The following is a 12716-nucleotide window of genomic DNA, read 5'->3' on the forward strand; positions in this document are numbered from 1 at the left end:
TGGATGGGCCACTGTTACACCCTAAAGCTACTAGTCCTAAATTCATCTCTAAAGGTGGAGGAAGCCAACTGAGATGCTGCTGTATAAATCCTGGATCTTCTGAAAGACTCAAATAAGGTTGCTAATTTAAAATGTTGACGCCTGGATTTAACTGGAGGTTCATTCATTTTTTTTAAATGTCAGTTAGATGTTATAAACGTAATGAATTGATTGGGACAAATTTGAGAGAAAAGTGGAAAACCCAGCAAAGCCCAGAACATCTTATGGATCTCATCGCTGGATTTTCATGAAAAAACGACCATTGTAAAGGTGAGCGAAATTATTTCTTTGACGAATTAGATTTTAAATAGTTATTAAAAGTGGACTCAATGAAGTTTGGAGGTTTTTGTCACTGTGTAAGTGTTATCAAAAGTAAACAGTAATACTTTGGTACCAGCGCCGGCCTGCTGCATTGGGTTAATCTGAAATTGGATCTTGTTAAGGTTGAACACAGGGGGGGGGGCAAAGACTGGTGAAATGTTGTTGCCACATTTCAGCACTGCGACTTCTTCCCAGATTTTAAGTTGCTTAAATGTGGTTACAAATCTTTTGATTTAATTTAGAGTTTATGAAGCTTGAAATTGGAATGCAATGTAATCTCGGTGTCTGCTCCTTTAATCACTCAGTGATGAGAGAAGATGGTGAATTTTGTTTTTTTATCTTTATAAATGTGATAACGGTTAAGGAAAAAGAAAGCTGGGGGGAAAATTAGAGAATAAAAGTTTCACCTGTGAGCACAACAGCATGACCAGCTCCACTACTGATGTGCTGGACTTCATACAAACTAAACCTGTTTGACACAAATCTGATTTTAGTATGCACATATTTACAATAACAGAAACACATTCACATTGCCAAAATACCATTACTCAATAACACAGACTAATCTGTGTTCTTACAAGAAGAAAATTCAGCTTTAATAAACAACACAAACAATAACACAAACACATTAAACTGTGAAGAAGACGATGTGAGAGCACAGACACTGAAGCCCGACAGGACGAGAGAGAGAGAGAGAGAGAGAGAGAGAGAGAGAGAGAGAGAGAGAGAGAGAGAGAGAGAGAGAGAGAGAGAGAGCCAGAGCCAGAGAGAGAGAGACAGAGAGAGTTAAAATAATTAAAATAATAATAATTTTAATTGTAAGTACTGCATAAGCAAAAAAAAAATCAAAAGTAATAAAAAGATTTATTAATATTAATTAAAATAATTTATTAAGAAGAATACTTTAATAATATGATTAATTTTAAAATAATAATAAAATATTACTATTAACATATTTAAAATGTTCAGATTATTAATTATTAAAAAATTACAAATTTTTCTTAAATATATGGGTCCGTGACAAAAACAGTTTGGCAAGATGAGAAATTCAATTTTGTTTTACTTGTTTTAAAAGCATACATCAGGTTTATTTCAATGCACAGTGTATTAATTTTATGCAATAAATAATTACATTTGCACCATTTTTATTTACTGTAAGTTAAGACTGAATGGACATGAAAATGTCAAATTGTTTAATGGTTAATTGCGCCAAAGAATGAGAAATATTAAATATTTTATCCACCTTGATGTAAGCGTAATCATCAAAAAAAAAAAAAAATCATTTTAACATATAATTTTATTAGTTTTTCTAAATGTACATTTTTATCCGTTTTTGTAATATTTGTCCTGACATATGTCTAAATAATCTTTGACAAAAAATCATATTACACTAAACTAGATGATTATATTTTATTCCACATTTTTTATGAATATATTTATATATATTTTTAAAAATACTAGTTACACCAATTGACACAGACCGGTTACACCACATTGACATTTTTGCAATTATCCCCCAAATATTCTTTTAAAATAAAAATAAACCCAGAAATTTTAGACTTAATTCTCAAAAAAGAGAATTTATGCAAGAAATCTGCAAATTTATTTTTGAAATTTTAACCCTTTTACATGTAATTTATCCACACAGACACAAAATAATTAATGTCACGTCATTAAATACTACACACATATAACATTTTAAAAAGTAATTATTAGTAGTTATTATAACTGATAATAAATTTACATGATTAGCCCCCACTTAAGCCACTTTAGTACATGTAAGTACTGATTAAGAAAAAGAAACTGTTTTAATTGCTCTGCATTTTTTATATTTGTGTAACAATTTTTTTAATTTAAGCCAAATTTGTATGGATATTTTGCAAATATTTTAAGCACAACTTTGATGCTTTGGTGGTTCAAAAAGCTGAGAGAAAAGAGATAAGGGAAATATGAAGCGACAAAAGACAGTGGTGAAACATGAAGCAAATGTGAATTGCAATAGAGGTGGCTTTTCAGACTTCTGGTCTGAATCTAAATTCCTCATAAACTATTTTTCATCAAAATTCTTGGCATCCTATACTCATACCTGCTCTGGGCCCATGCACTCGCATGATTGTGTGTGTATATATGATGCAGCCAGTGGGCGGACACACACGGCAGACAGTGAGGGACTCCACAGAGACACCAGGTAGAGAAAAAAAAGAGCACAATACAGCACCTGTACCTTCAATGAGCAACTCCTGCCCATGACTGCCAAGCAGAGTTCTCGATAGGAAGGGGGCGAAGTCCACGAAAATCTCCCTCAGCAAGGGAGCCACTTTCTCCAGCGCCCGCTCCAGTTTAGTGGTGATACTGCGAGAGCGAGAAAAAGCCAGAAAGAGAAAAGAAGATCCAGTTAGACTACAAAACTCACAGTGCCATAAGTTGCAGTACCAGTTGGTTAGTATGTGACAAGGTCTAAGGGTTAAACCGTCCTACAGGAATTAAAACAAAGGGAGGTGAAGAAAGCAAATGGTTACCAATCACTCGTGTATACGCACACATCACCCTCTAATTGCCCCTGCGCTCAGCTACAAGCTCTGTAAACCTGCGCTAAAGACTACAACTGCAGCGCCAGGGATGCAAATGACACCAGACTAAGGTGAACATAAGAGGGTTGATGAGAAAGAAATCGAAAAATGAAAGTTTTAGGTGCATCCAGTGTGGTGCAAAAGAAATGAACATGTCTCTACTGTTGTTAGCTTGAAAGTAACAGCGAGCTAGCGGGGATGATTCTGTCAAGTTTTTGGACAATATGATTATTGGCTTGGAGTGTGCATGCGTTCTTTGTATTATCAATCAGCTTGCGTTATTAAATACTCGACAACCATGTTATCTAAAGTGGCTGATGTCCGTGACAACCAAGTGTGACGCAATCAGTAATCTTCTGTCCGCGCTGATAGCGAAATACAGTGTGAATGTGAGTATATTTAATATTTATGTTGCGGTTAAGTAGTGATGGAATTTCCATAGGAGCTTCGGACCAGCAAAAAATTATTTCTCTTTTTACTTAACTTTTGCAATATAACGTAAAAAAATTAAATACAGGCAGCAGCATTGCCAACATTTTCATGTCGGCTAAACCCATTGATATTTATAAAGGCTAGATGTGTTACAGCGGAGTTTCTAACGTCATCACCTGGCGGCCATCTTACCACAGGCAGCTCACTCACTCGTAGCATTGGGTTTTAATGGTGCAGGTACTTTTAAATGACCATAACTTGCTCAATTTTCTACCAATTTTTAAACATTTGGTTTCTGACAAACGTTATTAAGGTGTATATAATTCTGGATGCTTTAACATGTTTCATGATTTTTTTCATTTTTTTAGTATAAGTATGCAGTGTCATAGGTACATCTTTGACGTTTATAACAAAACGAAGCGTTTGAAAATCGGTGCCTGTGGTAAAGACGGCTGCCAAATGCGGACGTTCCCCTCAATTGGCCAGCAGCGCGGGCGAGACATCTAGCCTTATACATATCTATGGGCTAACCTAAGCACATTTTCTATACAATATGCCATTTTGTTATAGCCAATGTTACCTGTTCATCATTCATTGTTTTTAAATATTATGAAATTGCATTCAATGGTTGTCTTAATGTGTTGCTGTCAAAAACAGGATCGTTTGATTTTAGTTCATTAACATCCAATGTTTTTTGGAATCTGTGCATGCGCTCATTCATTGTAAAACATTTCTGTAGAAATTACAGTATTACTGGAAACTGTTTGCTTACTGTAGATATAAATTTATGTTATTTACTGGCAACAGATTGTTCAAAGTTAAATGAACATTAAGCATTAACAACTCTTTATTTTTACAGAATAAAACTAAAATAACCGCCTCATGCAAAGCATTTTGGGAACCAAATCTTGAGGAAAAAGACAGAAAAAGGTTGGATTTCTGGTTCCCTGAATGCTTTGCATGAGGCTGTTATTTTATTGTTTTTTTTTTGTAACGACAAAGACTTTAATGTTAAAGTTTAATGTTCATTTAACTTTGAACAAACTGTTGGCAAGAAAATAACAAAGGTACATCTACATTATAGTTGTTGGCAAAAAGCTGAATTACTACATGACATTTTTTACAGTGTACACATCCAGTAATCCCATAAATAGACATGACGTCTAAAGTTTTTGTAATCGTGCATTTTGTGGATTTTTTCTGTAAGTGGCTCAAGTTTGCTTATTGTCCGCGATTTCTTTCTCGAGAAATCATGCGCATGCTTATTTTTTCCAAATTTGATCATAAACTAGCGCATGTTCTGTAATGCTGGCGAACAATCTCACTTTCACATGCATAATAAAGAGCTCCCTGATCTATGCTTCATTCCAGTTTGCAGACATTATTCTTTGTGCACGCTGATCTTCATTTAAAACTTGGTCAATAAATATGTTGTTGTGACGACAAACGCATTCTTACTACGACACACGCTTTCCGTTGTTTCTGTCTTTTGTTTAAACAGGAGGCGTTCGAGAAATGTTACGTAAATGTTACTAGATCTCCTTTACGGGAGCAATTCCAGAATCACTTTTAGGATGTGTTAGCATTTACATAAGCTACGTTTTCATGAAAGATTTGCGCAAAACTCGCAATATTTTCTAAATGTTGATAAAAACTTTTGTGAAATGACAAAAGTTTCCACTAACCGATGATATGCGACTTAAACATATATTTCCTCACAATAAGTAATTCCAAACATTATGTCAACGGATTCCGCACTTAGGGCTGTCACAATTATGAAATTTGGCTAACAGTTAATTGTCTAATAAATTGTGATGGTTATGACGATTAATTGTCGGTTTTATTGCTTTGACATTTAATTCTCATAAATTTTTAATTGTTTATGAAATAATTTTCACACATTGTTGTGATTATTAAAATGAAATCTTTTGCAAGGTTTACCTGGCAGTAAATATTAATACACAACACATTTAAAAGTAATTATTTAATACATTTATCTTTCAAAAACTGAAAAAGAAATAAACACAATTTAAACACAAAAATGCAATAAAAAATAAACGGACTCTACCAGACCAGGCCTTAAAGAGTAACTAAACCCGAAACCAACTTTTTTTAGTTAATGATCTGTAAGAATGGGGCTTTATTAGTGCTGTTCAATGATTTTAGTAAGTTTTTTGACATTTGGATATAAAGTGTTTCAATACTACAATATATGGTGTAAAAACGTCTGAGTGCTGCCCTCTTCAGGTTGAACGGTGGCTACTGCAGTTGGATTTTCCTATTGGATGTTGGGTCCAAAAAATACCTCGTGACGTAAGCAGGTTCAAGCTCACCACGCCCTTGTTACGATCTCACCGGACACTTGGTACGAAATTAGTTCGTCCCCTCTATCTCCGTTGGGATCTGCCCACTTTTCTTGGATTTTTCAAATATTGCCAGTGGGTGGAGTCAGGCTCTGATCAGGGGTTTAGTTACGCTTTAAATAGTAGCAAATCTTACTAAGGTCATATTAGTACTGGACCACATGTCTGTAGTGGCTGCAAAAAAATATTTCCTTACAAATCCTTAAGAATAGCATACTTCACTTCCCTAAATTTCGAATTGCTGTTTTGGAAATGTATGTTTTACCTGGCAGTTCATACTGCTTATCAAAGTTTTGCAGCCTTTCTTTAAATGCTGTTTTTTCCACTGTATAGAATGGCTTTGCAATGTATCGTGTTACACTGTCAGTTAAGGGGCGCCATCTGATACTGTCTCGTTTATACAGGCACTGCAGCTCCCCCTTGTGTTTTAAGAGAGATGTGCAATCATTGCGGTGAACTGAAATCATCGCGACGAGGTCAAACAATCACAATATTTACTCATTGTGACAGCCCTATCCGCACTACCCATTCCCAACGGGGATGTAGGAGTGTTATGCAAACATTAATGCCAAGAAAAGCACCATATGAATGATTATGAGACTTACATACATCAGTTCACCTGAAAATACTGTTTCCATTGCAGTTCTGCAATACACATTTTCGAATAGCCTGACATAACATCTTGTGCGAGTGTAAAAGTTTTTTGCAATATATGGGAGTTTTGCAAAATTGACGTGTTTCTATTGGCCGTATTTTCAAATAGCAAAAAAAAGTTTAATTTGCGCACTTTGAAGGGTAACGGAAACGTAGCTATAGTGTAGATAAGTCTGAACCCAAAAAACTGTTAAATGCCAATTATCATAATTCCGATCTTAGTGCGATATAGTGAATTTTGGGCCAATGGGATTCTGGAGTGGGCGGAGCTACTGAGCATAAAACAGTGAGTGTCTTGCTTAAAATGAATGTGATTTTATGTTTTAAGCTTTATCGTGTGATACCAGGTGAGGGCAATGTTAGTAAGTGTTATGTAAGAGACAGAATCAAATCTAGCAGATACAAGCAGCAGAATTGGTGTAGCTGGCCAGCAAGGAAACTCACAATCACCAGTATAGAGAGAAAGAGAGAAGAACAAGGACAGATGAATATTAAGCTGGTAGCACTGGGTTAATGGGGCTAGTTCAAGCTTTCTTGCCTAAGAAACTGTCCTGCATCTCTTGGGGCTGTTTGGAATCCTGTCAGCGAACTAAAGGATTTGAGTTCTGGAGGCGTCAGCCTGGTTCGCAGTGGACACTGGTCCACTTCACAAAAGGCACTGCAATACAAATGGGCACAAACAGAGAGCAATGACTATACAGGTATTTACTGCAGCTTACTGTAGTCTATAGTGTGACGTAAACCCTGTGGATTTCTCTGTGCCAAATCAAAGAATGACTGAGGCCTAAAGCTTCGTTCATGCAAAGAAGTAAACCGAAACAAACAAAAAGAAAAGAAAGAATGAATTGTGTTGCGTTCAAATGAAAACAGATGCACCCATCCGTCCATAGCGAGGAAATGGACATCACGCTAACAAAACCTTAAAAATGAGAGAGACCTCAGTAAGCTGTTACTGTGGTTTGTGCGATGGTTACAAAAAAGATATTACGATGCAAAGGAGAACACTAGAGAAGGAATTTATGGATTACGGGAAGCAGTAGAAGGAAGTGAGGTAGCCAAAAGAGAAAGTGCACAGGAAGTGATGTCATAATGGATGATACAGTGAGCAGGGATGTGTATGTGTTAACCCGTGTACCTCATGTTTTCCACCGTGTCTTCAGGCATCGGCGCGACGGTCTGCACGGCTGGGAGGTTTTTACTTGTGGCGCCGTTAACAAAGCTTGATGAAGAGGAGGATGACGAAGAGGCGGAGTCAGTGGCACCTGTTAAACATTGTGTAAGTCACATTACAACAGATTAAGCTTTGTATCCATCATGTGTTGGCTCTAATGACAGAATGTAATCCTATATGTCTGTATAGTGCTACAAAGCACTCACCAGTCGTGTTGATCATGCTTTTAGGTGTTGCTGTGGCAGCAGCAAAAATATTGGGCGTGCTTCCCGAAGAGGGCACTCCACTGGTGGTGGGTGTACCTACTGTGTTCACTGCCAGACTTCCTGGAGGAGGCTTCTTAACAGGCACCACTACACTCCTGCGCGTACAACACAAACAAATCAGAGACTATATAAACATGTATATAAAATCAATCCCTACAGTACATAAACTCCTGAATTAAATATACATTAAATCAATATGCTCTATTTTAAATCCTTGTTTATACCGAAAAACAAACCCTTGTTTAAAATCCAAATCTTAACAGTATGTGTTTTCAAATCAACCCGTTAACTAAAATATTACTTAAACTATTAAAACACATGTTAGGCAAGGGAAGCTTATTTGTATAGCACATTTCATTCACAGAGGTCATTCAAAGTGCTTTACATAGAAATGAGAAATCAATATATAAGAGGAAAAATGTAAAAATACAAGAAATGAATCACACATGATACACGAGAATTGAAAATAAAATAAATGTGATTTGAATAAAAACAGTTTAAAATATGTTAAAAAGAATAAAACAGGAGTAAAAGTGTTTTTTTACTTAAAATATTAATTGAGAAATGTAATAATTGAATAGTTTATTGTATTTTTTAAAATTATAAACGTTGCATTAGCAATAAACTAAAATAAGTTTAATTTGGGAAACTAATAAAATATTAACTGCTACAAAATAACATTTAAAATATTAGTTAAATAAAATAAATGAATAAACCGAAAAAATTAGCTAAATTATTAATAATTATTATTAATAATAATTATTAACAATGGCGGCCGGAGACTTCTTTTTTTATGTGTGTGGCTTGTCATGTCAAAATATGTGTTTGGCACGTCATGCAAACTTATGTGCATCACGTCATGTCAAAATACGTGTCTGCTGCAGATGCTTTGAAGGGGTTTATAATAAAAGTGACGCTCGCGTTTGCCAGACACTCGCTTTATCTCATGTGTAAAAAGAGTTTAGTGTGAATAAGGGTCTTGCGAGCACTTTTATCATAAACCCTTTAGACGCGTGTGCAGCAGGCATGTATTTTGACAACAAACACATATTTTAGGTGTGTTTGACATCGGCTGTGGCTGGATCTAACCGATCAGCGAGATTAGCCGCGTGCAGGCGGGGAGGAGCTGAAAACGGAGACGTGAAGTCGGACATGCTGTGGTTCCCGTAGTTTGCTGCATTTAGATCAGGCATGGCTGATCAAGTGCCGTTTGCTGGCTTTATCGCAGTAAACATGATTTGTAAGATGTAAACAACATAAAAAGTAAATTATATTGTTTTGAATGTCCGTGTATGAGCATGAGTGTAACTGAAGAGGCTTACAGCATCTGTTTTTACAAGAATAAAGTTTAACATAAGCATATATTATTTAAATACCAATGTAGTGGGGTCTACGTTTTTTATCCATTTTATTTTGATGAACATGACACAATAAAAGCATTGCGACAACATGAAAAGAGCTTTAACTGTTATAAAAATACAGATTCGTGAGCATTCGTGGAACTAAGGGAGTGAAAATAAACACAAAACACACATGATTGTTGTCATGTTGTGAATCCGACCAATCGTGAAACAGCTGTGTCGTCATTACAGCCCGTGCAGCTGCTCTTCACGAACTGCGCTGGCTGACTCAGGCGGCTGATCTCGAATCACTCTCACGGTTCTTTAAAACCATATGACACTGTCACGTGCCTGCACCGCCAGCTCAAATCGGACAAAATTACTAACCGGCATGCACTGCTTTAAGTCAGCTGCCGATCGGTCTGCACAACGCCGCATGAAGTCGAAAACACACCTTTTGACATGACGAGCAACACACATGACACTCTGAACACGTATTTTGATTTCGCGCCCCTCGGAAGAGAAGTTACCGGCCACCACTGGTTATTAATAAATCTAATCTAAAATAAAAACTTTAAAATAAAAGCTTACTCAAAATATGATTAAAACTAAAAAACTAAAATAAAAATTAAACATATTGCATAAAATATTGTTTAAGCAATAAAGTGACAAAAAGTTTAATTTAAGACATTTAAACTATTAACTCTAACAAAAATGTATTTAATTAAATGTAAACTAAAATATGACTAAAATCTAAAAAACTAAAATAAAAACTAAAATAACTCTGCAATTGCATAAAAAGTTGCTTTAGCAATAAACTGACATAAGTTTAATCTGAGGCACTAAAATTTTCAACGGGAAACAAAAACAAATACTGAAATAAAATAAGAGTTAGCAATATTACTTAAAAATAAACAAATAAAAATCAATAAAATTACAAATAATTACAAAAAAATAATAACAAACAATAAAACAAAAAATACGAAAGCTAAACTAAAAAATAAAATTCAGATTCAGATCATATGTAGTCCATACAATGTTGCCTCAGCAATAAACATAATAACATAATTACTGAAAATTCAATTAAACTAAAAATCAAAATATCAGCTAAGTTCAACCACTTATGTATATCTTAAATTAAATCCTTTTAACAAAATACCTGTACACACACCTTACTGTATCCGCAGCACAAATCAGTTTCCAGCTATTCGGATATTTGGTGTTTTCAAACCAATTCAGCCCACCCAGTGTGATAAAGAAGCATGTGATAAAATATTCACCTGTCCTGATAAATTATTAACACTAAAGGAGCTCACTGACTGATGAACAGCATAATCTTATGTATCATTTATTCATAAGGATCTCCTAATTGGAATGAACAAAGTGGATAGATATTTGGACAGGCTTTGGTTTGTACTGCTGAGAACTAGTGGATTTCACACACAGTGTCCGCCTCCAGATCTTTCAGCGTACTGTTACACAGAGCTTAAAGCACACGCTGACACAGTAATGAGCTACATACAGAGTACCAGACCACATTAACAATGAAAGAAACACTCGCTCTTGTGGAGGGAAACAAATTTGATGGAGGATTTTGAATTACAGAGAACTTGGCTGCCTTGATGAACCCCATGTGTGATTCATTAATGATTTATTTTTTCATGATTCATATATATACACACTGTAGAGCTCAACAACACCACCCACATATTTATGTACTTGTGAAACCTATTTTTTTCAGCTCTATAGGACTTGATTGTGGTTATTTAATACATTATAATGATGTGACAGAGTGGCCCACCTGTCAAACGAGTGGAACTGCATGGGCAGCATAGCGGCAGCTTCCCTCTTCAGGGCGGGGTCAGGGTGATACGGCTGAGGTTCAGGCCCGGCCTCCGTCCCCTCCACGGGAGCCGCCACCAAGCTCTTCAGGATCTCTTTCACGTTGATCCCCTTGTTGGCCTGGCTTATGCTGGAGATGGACGCGGCTGGTTTCAGGACCTCCACGCCGGGTGGTGACTCCAGCAGGGACTCGCGGGACTTCCTCACCTCTGAGGACAACGTGCAGAGCAACTCGCTCATGGCGTCCGGGCCTCCTCCGATATCTCCGGCCAGTTCCGAGCCATTGAGGGCACCGGCGACCTGCTCTTCCCCGATGCCAGAGTCGGTGTGAGGTAGCGACCCCTCCAGGGGAAGATCCTCCAGAGGCGTGGCCTGGCGGTCTCCACGTACACCATCTGTGAAGGATGACGGGTTTTCTGAAATGAATGCACACACAGTTCATTAAAGGAATAGTTGACACATTTTTCAAAATAGCCAAACTTTATTTTGAAGAGTGTAATGTCAATCCTGATTTGTTATTTCCGAGTTTGACAGCACCAGTCATCCTTTTATGAAATAATACAGAAAAGAGATATTTCTAAAAGAAATCCCATTATTTATGTTTCACAGAAGACAACTCATGCATTTTCGAAATGACATTAAGGTGGGTAAATGATGACTGAATCTCCTTTAATCATTACGGAGATGTATCCGTCAAGCTCACTGCAGTGTGTCCGTCTAGTGAGCGACTTCATCTCACCTGAATATTAATTCAATATCACGAGCAGATAAAGCACCGCAATAATGTCTAGCGTTTTAAAGTTGATGAAATCCTCTCTGTGGGGAATTACGTCCCATTCCAACACAGAATAAAGGGAGAGATAATCTGAGCATTTATCAGGGACAATTTAAGAACGGAGGCTGTCAACGGTAGAACGATGAGTACTTGTTAGCCCAGGCTGTGTACATAAACAAATTTATAATCGCACATACAGTACACGCAAACTCTAAATGTAGCTTCACCTGTGCTGGTGGGTGAATTAATCTCTTGTCGAATGCTCCTTCCTGATAGGCTGCTGGACCTGCCAATCTCCCGCTGTGGCTCCAGGATGTCCCGGTACTTGGACACCATAAGGACAGAGATGAAGTAGACGACGGCCAGTGCCAGGAACTGAGCCTGTTTACTGTCATCCTATTAAACACACACACACATAGATTAGAATGACTTGATCATGATTATATACCCCACAAAGCATTTTTAAAGCTCAGGTTAGGCAGCGTTCTCACCACGTCTCTGAAGACGACAGCGCGGAGGCGGTTGATGTCCACGTCCTGCAGCAATCTGTCTGGGTCCTTGATGGGCGACAAGTTACGAGGGACATTTTGTATAACAGTCTACAGCAGAGAGAAAAAAGCCATCTATTGAATCACTGAATAGACATAAACCTTACCATTTATTTAATGAGCCAATTAAACGAGGCTTTAAGAATGGTTTAAATGGTTTATTTATCCACTGAATGTTTTACAGTTTCAGCCTAAATCAAGGTAAGATTTGCTGCATTCACAGTACGTGTTTGTTTGCGCTTTCATGTGTGTGTATAACCTTGCTGGCTGCTGCTGCTGTTTGTAGGTTGTCTTGGGTTTTGCTGATGGGCAGCGAGGTCTTGCTGCCCCTGTCTCTCTGTCTCTGTCTGCACTCCAGACAGTTTCGGACTGCTACACAACACACTGAGAGGAGC

The 12716-nt window shown here is 37.1% G+C and overlaps 1 protein-coding gene and 1 long non-coding RNA gene across 21 annotated transcripts in view; one reads left to right on the forward strand and one right to left on the reverse strand.

Moving 5' to 3' along the window:
- nbeaa (neurobeachin a) overlaps positions 1-12716 on the reverse strand; it is a 140187-nt gene that overhangs the window by 19017 nt on the left and 108454 nt on the right. For 5 of the 20 annotated variants that reach the window (XM_065260241.1, XM_065260275.1, XM_065260204.2 and 2 more), the window contains 9 exons: positions 12581-12705; positions 12265-12372; positions 12001-12169; positions 10958-11414; positions 7757-7911; positions 7515-7641; positions 6918-7037; positions 2579-2712; positions 768-829 (listed from right to left, as the gene is read on the reverse strand). In XM_065260241.1, the coding sequence (XP_065116313.1) occupies positions 768-829; positions 2579-2712; positions 6918-7037; positions 7515-7641; positions 7757-7911; positions 10958-11414; positions 12001-12169; positions 12265-12372; positions 12581-12705 (1457 nt within the window). The remainder of the gene's footprint in view (positions 1-767; positions 830-2578; positions 2713-6917; positions 7038-7514; positions 7642-7756; positions 7912-10957; positions 11415-12000; positions 12170-12264; positions 12373-12580; positions 12706-12716) is intronic. The other 15 variants (XM_065260323.1, XM_065260283.1, XM_065260373.1 and 12 more) reach the window with 5 other exon arrangements.
- On the forward strand, positions 44-7917 carry LOC135741655 (uncharacterized). Its single transcript, XR_010529555.1, has 3 exons — positions 44-309; positions 7540-7655; positions 7781-7917. It is a non-coding gene; the product is annotated as an uncharacterized lncRNA (long non-coding RNA).

The sequence above is a fragment of the Paramisgurnus dabryanus genome, chromosome 10, assembly GCF_030506205.2.
Source record: "Paramisgurnus dabryanus chromosome 10, PD_genome_1.1, whole genome shotgun sequence".
Lineage (NCBI taxonomy): Eukaryota > Metazoa > Chordata > Actinopteri > Cypriniformes > Cobitidae > Paramisgurnus > Paramisgurnus dabryanus.